The 5,000-nt window shown below is 23.5% G+C and overlaps 1 protein-coding gene across 1 annotated transcript in view; it reads left to right on the plus strand.

Annotated features, from left to right (window-relative positions):
* The first annotated feature begins 1,340 nt into the window (after positions 1 to 1,340).
* Positions 1,341 to 5,000, plus strand: part of LOC122628170 (dynein regulatory complex subunit 4) — a 3,805-nt gene continuing 145 nt past the window's right edge. Inside the window, exons 1-8 of the mRNA XM_043810134.1 lie at positions 1,341 to 1,769; positions 1,905 to 2,122; positions 2,495 to 2,756; positions 3,114 to 3,374; positions 3,515 to 3,682; positions 3,807 to 3,893; positions 3,977 to 4,186; positions 4,639 to 5,000. The exon at positions 4,639 to 5,000 is cut by the window's right edge and continues 145 nt beyond it. Of these exons, the coding sequence (XP_043666069.1) occupies positions 1,767 to 1,769; positions 1,905 to 2,122; positions 2,495 to 2,756; positions 3,114 to 3,374; positions 3,515 to 3,682; positions 3,807 to 3,893; positions 3,977 to 4,186; positions 4,639 to 4,857 (1,428 nt within the window). The 5' untranslated portion in view covers positions 1,341 to 1,766 and the 3' untranslated portion in view covers positions 4,858 to 5,000. The remainder of the gene's footprint in view (positions 1,770 to 1,904; positions 2,123 to 2,494; positions 2,757 to 3,113; positions 3,375 to 3,514; positions 3,683 to 3,806; positions 3,894 to 3,976; positions 4,187 to 4,638) is intronic.

The following is a 5,000-nucleotide window of genomic DNA, read 5'->3' on the forward strand; positions in this document are numbered from 1 at the left end:
AAAAAAAAATATAAAAAAAAGAAAAAGAAATTATTAATTGGCTGGATATTAGGGGTATCATAAAACAATATCAGCGAGAAAAAAATAAAGAATAAACATTTTAGACTAGTTAGCAGCTTATCTATTAATATATAATATTTCTTAAGGTTTTTTAATACAAGTTGGAATGATATGTAAAATAAAAAAAAAAAAAAAGAAAAAGAAAGAAAAAAATTACTTACAGATTCTTATCGTGGGTTTTAAGAATTTTTATTTGATATCAATAGTTGACCTGTTGAACGGATTTGCTTAGAATAATACTAACGATAAATAAATGATATTCATTGCTATGCATAATTTCTTTTGCACTGTAATATATCGATTATCAATTTGATCAGTCATATTCCTTAATAATCGTAGTTCTCAAAAAGACAAAAATATTTAGAATTGGCTTTGCAAAGTTGACGTATAAGAATCTACCTTAATATTCACTTAATATTTATAATATATGTTTTATATGCATATATATATATATATATATATATATATATATATATATATAATATTAGAGCACAAAAAAATTAAAAGGTAATGTGCTTATGTTGTAAATGCATAAATATTGATCATTATAATACTACAGATTTTTGAGAAATTGATGGTATACTATTTGAAACAAGGCTGGCTTTTTATTTAACCGTTTTATGATTTACAATGTATGATTTTATCTGCATTTTAAGATTAAAGAGATCAATTTTAATTATTTAAAAAATTCAATCTTATAAGTTTTTTATTATATGTGTTATAAACCGGCAAATACACTTATATATGTATGTTGGCAATAAATATTTGTAAGATTTAAAAACGTATATATTTTTAGTATATATATAAAAAAAAAAAAAAAAAAAAAAATAAGTCGAGAGTTAATATACGACAAATGACGTGTAATGAAATAATTTTGTAACATTTCCTTTTATCATTCCTGTCACAATTTTCTTTTTAACTATTTATTAATTTTTTGTCAATAATACTGTGATATTTCGTATTTGCTGGAAATTGAGCAGAAACAATTGTGAAATAATTTGTAAATTTTTTAAATATCTGTATGAATTATAATTGCAAATAAGATGATTTCGATATTATGTATAATACCAAACAAAAAAAACGTGAATATATTAATCTAGATCTAATTGGAATTAAAATTATTAATAAAAACGCGAAATGATCCACCAAATATTTCATATACTTATCATTTCGAGATATTTATCAATTAGAGAAATATAATCGTATAAATAATAAATGATTTATAATATTTTCCGTAAGATTTGACAATTTCTTGTTTTTTCTTTCTCTCTTTATTTTTTTTTTTTTTTTTTTTATAGTGTCCCTTTTGTCCCTACGACTCATTTTTAATTTGAAACTTTGGAATGGCAAAGGAACAACTATGGCATGGTCTCTGATAGGTTGTAAACTATGTCGAAGTATACAAGTATACCATGTAGATTCTGTTGCTTGGTAACTAAATTGCCAAACATTTCTATACCACGAGACTGAAGTCATTAACTTGATAGTTCAGTGTCTCAAACTACTTTTTAATTCTTTTTCTTCCACAAAAAAAAAGGAAGAAAAAAGAAAAGAAAACTCATTAATTTTTTTTTTTATACGCAATACTTTACCTTATTCATTTCATTACGAAACATATGTAATTATTGGGATATATATTGTAATCAAGAAACTATTTTAAGTGTGTTTAAAAAGATATTTTACAGTGAAGTTTCGAACGAACAAAAATGGTGAGTTATTTTATTTTAATATGCAATAGTTCTCTTACATATAATTTTTGTGTTAAATAATTTCTTTTTCGTTTTTAATGGAATAAAAATTCGAGAAAATTGTTTTATTGTTTTATGTGAAATATTTTTTTATAGGGGCCTAAAAAAGCAAAGGGTAAGGCAATGGATACGGTCGACGGGGTGGACACAGCAAAAATGAACAGAGAACAACTTGAGATATATGCTCATAAGATATTAGAAGAGATGGAACGTGAAAGAGAGGAAAGAAATTTCTTTCAATTAGAAAGAGACAAATTACGTACTTTTTGGGAAATATCGAGACATCAGTTGGACGAAGCACGTGCCGTTGTTAGGTACTTATTATTTATTTAAATGTTATAAAACATTTTTGTAATATCGATTTTTTTTTTTTATATACACAGTAGTCAATTTCAATAAAAATTTTGATATAATATAAGAAAAATATTTCTTAAAAATCATTAAATAATACGATTTTATGTTTATTTATATTTATTAATTAGTTTATATACATGTTATTATATATATATATATTATGTATATATATATGTATTTATTTATTTAAAAAATTTTTTAAATACTCTGTATTTCATTGTGAATTATTCAGTGTATAATTAAAGTATAGTGTGTGTTATTTATGTTAGGAGTAGTATATATAAAATAATATATGCTGTACGTATATATATATATATTTTTTTTTTGTTTAGAAATAAAGAACGAGAGAAAGAAGAACTTCAGGAAAAGCACGATGAAGAAATGAAATTGTACAAACAAAAAGTAAAACACTTGATGTACGAACACCAGACTAATTTGTCTGAAACAAAGGCAGACCATTTGGTTGCTCTTAAACTGGCGCAAGATGATCACATATCTCAAGAGAACGAGCTCATTAGGGATAAAAAGGAATTAAAGAAAGCACAAAGGGAACAGGAAGTGGCTCGTTTGAATGAAATGCATGAATTGAAACTCGTAAGATAATAATCATTTCATGATTTTTTTGTATACTATATAAATTTTAATATATTTGTATTTTTTACAAACTATTATTATATATCTTATATATAAAAAAATATTCAACTAATGTTAGCGAATATTAATATTGGATTTTTCTTTTCTTTTCTTTTCTTTTTTTTTTTTTTTTTTCTTAACGAATTCATCCAAAAAATTGGACGTATTTTTTTGTACAATTTTATGTAACGATAATTAATACGTAATATTATTAAAGCATATGGAAGTAATATCATTGATACGATATTAACAATTCTATTTAATTAATTTTTATTTAGAAATAATATAAAATTTTCATTGATTTTTATTTTTTAACAGCATCATGCCGAAGAAATAAATAATATTATGAAAAAATTCGAATCAGAGGCAATAGAATTGGAACAAAAGTACGAGCAAAAATTAACGAATCAATACGAGTCACTCATGTTGAAACATCAAATGGAGATAACCGAAATAGAGGAGAGAAAAAATTTGCAAATTTCTACTTTGATTAAAAATCATGAAACTGCATTTACAGATATGAAAAATTATTATAATGATATTACTCTGAATAACTTGTCACTTATTCAAAGTATAAAGGTACATATGGATTAATAGGGTAAAAAAAAAAACCAAAAAAAAAAAAAAAGATTTCACCTTCGAATTTGGAATTTTTTTTTCTTTCTTTTTTTGTTAATTCGTTTACAAATGTTATTTATTATTTTTTTCTTTTTACGTAGGAACAAATGGAAGTAATGAAGAATAATGAGGATAGAATGAAAAAACAAGTACGTGAATTAATAGCGGAAAATAAACAATTTTCTACGGAATTAAAGAGTTTGAGAGAAAAAGTAGCCGATTATACACGACAACTTGTTAATTATGAGAAAGATAAGCAATGCTTATCTGTAAGTATAAATTTGCAATGATTATTTAATATTTAACATTTCTTACGATATAAATTTGATTAATATATTAATTTATAATGATAAATATATAAACTTGTTATTATTATTATTATTATTGTTTTAGCATACAAAAAGAAAACTGTCGTTGGTTACCAAGGATTATGACAATTTAAAATGGGAGAACGAAGTTTTGGAACTACGTTTTGAGAAAGTATAACATTTAATAAATTTTAATAAAACCCTTATAAATGTTTTTATGATATTAGATAGATATAAAGAAAATAATTTTTTTAGTGTCAATCGGAAAGAGACGATCTTCATTCTAGATTCGTATCAGCCATATTGGAGTTGCAACAAAAGACCGGCCTAAAAAATGTACTTTTAGAAAAGAAATTAGAAAAATTATCTGAATTGTTAGAGCAACGCGAAGTTCAGATTAGCGAAGTCTTGGCTGCTGCTCATTTAGATCCTACAGCCGTCGTGAATGTAAATAAAAAGTTGGAGGTATTTATTTATATATCAATTTTTCATATTTTTTCTTTTAAATCATAATAATTATTATCTTCATCTTACATATATATATATATATATATATGTATGTGTATATATATATATATATATAATATTTTTCAATGCATAACAACTAATAGGCATGAACCATTGAAGACGTTTAATAAACTAATAAATAAATAAATAAATAAATATATATAAATATAATAATTAATTATAAATAAATTTTTGAAGGTATTGAATTTATAATTTCTTTTTATGTTGCATCAAAAATTCTATGTTATATAATAATGTAGAATTATTAAAAAATAAAGAAAAAAGAAATTATACATACATTCGAATATATATATATATATATATATATATATATATATATAATTTCTTTTTTGCGTTACTTTTTTAATTTACTTTATTTTCTTATCTTACCTTTTAATGTGACATTCTAGGATATGTTGAATCGAAAAAATACAGCGATACAAGATCTCCAATACGAATTAGCTAAAGCTTGTAAAGCACACGATGATTTATTATCAGTATACGAAAGTAAATTGCAGGAGTATGGAATATCTAAATCTGAGATTGAATTTCAACCATTAAGAGCAAAACTGGTGAACACGTGGACAGGGTCAGGACAAACGGCGAATTATGTTACAACGGATCGATAGATACATACATAAAACTAGTTAATGAATTTAATATATCTACACGTTTATTTCTTATCTTTTTTTTTTTCTTTTTTTTTTTTTTTCTTACATGCAATGTGCATTCGTGTTCTACTTAGATAAAGGTGTGTGTAAGTAAAGATACG

This window comes from Vespula pensylvanica, chromosome 3 (assembly GCF_014466175.1).
Source record: "Vespula pensylvanica isolate Volc-1 chromosome 3, ASM1446617v1, whole genome shotgun sequence".
Taxonomy (NCBI): domain Eukaryota; kingdom Metazoa; phylum Arthropoda; class Insecta; order Hymenoptera; family Vespidae; genus Vespula; species Vespula pensylvanica.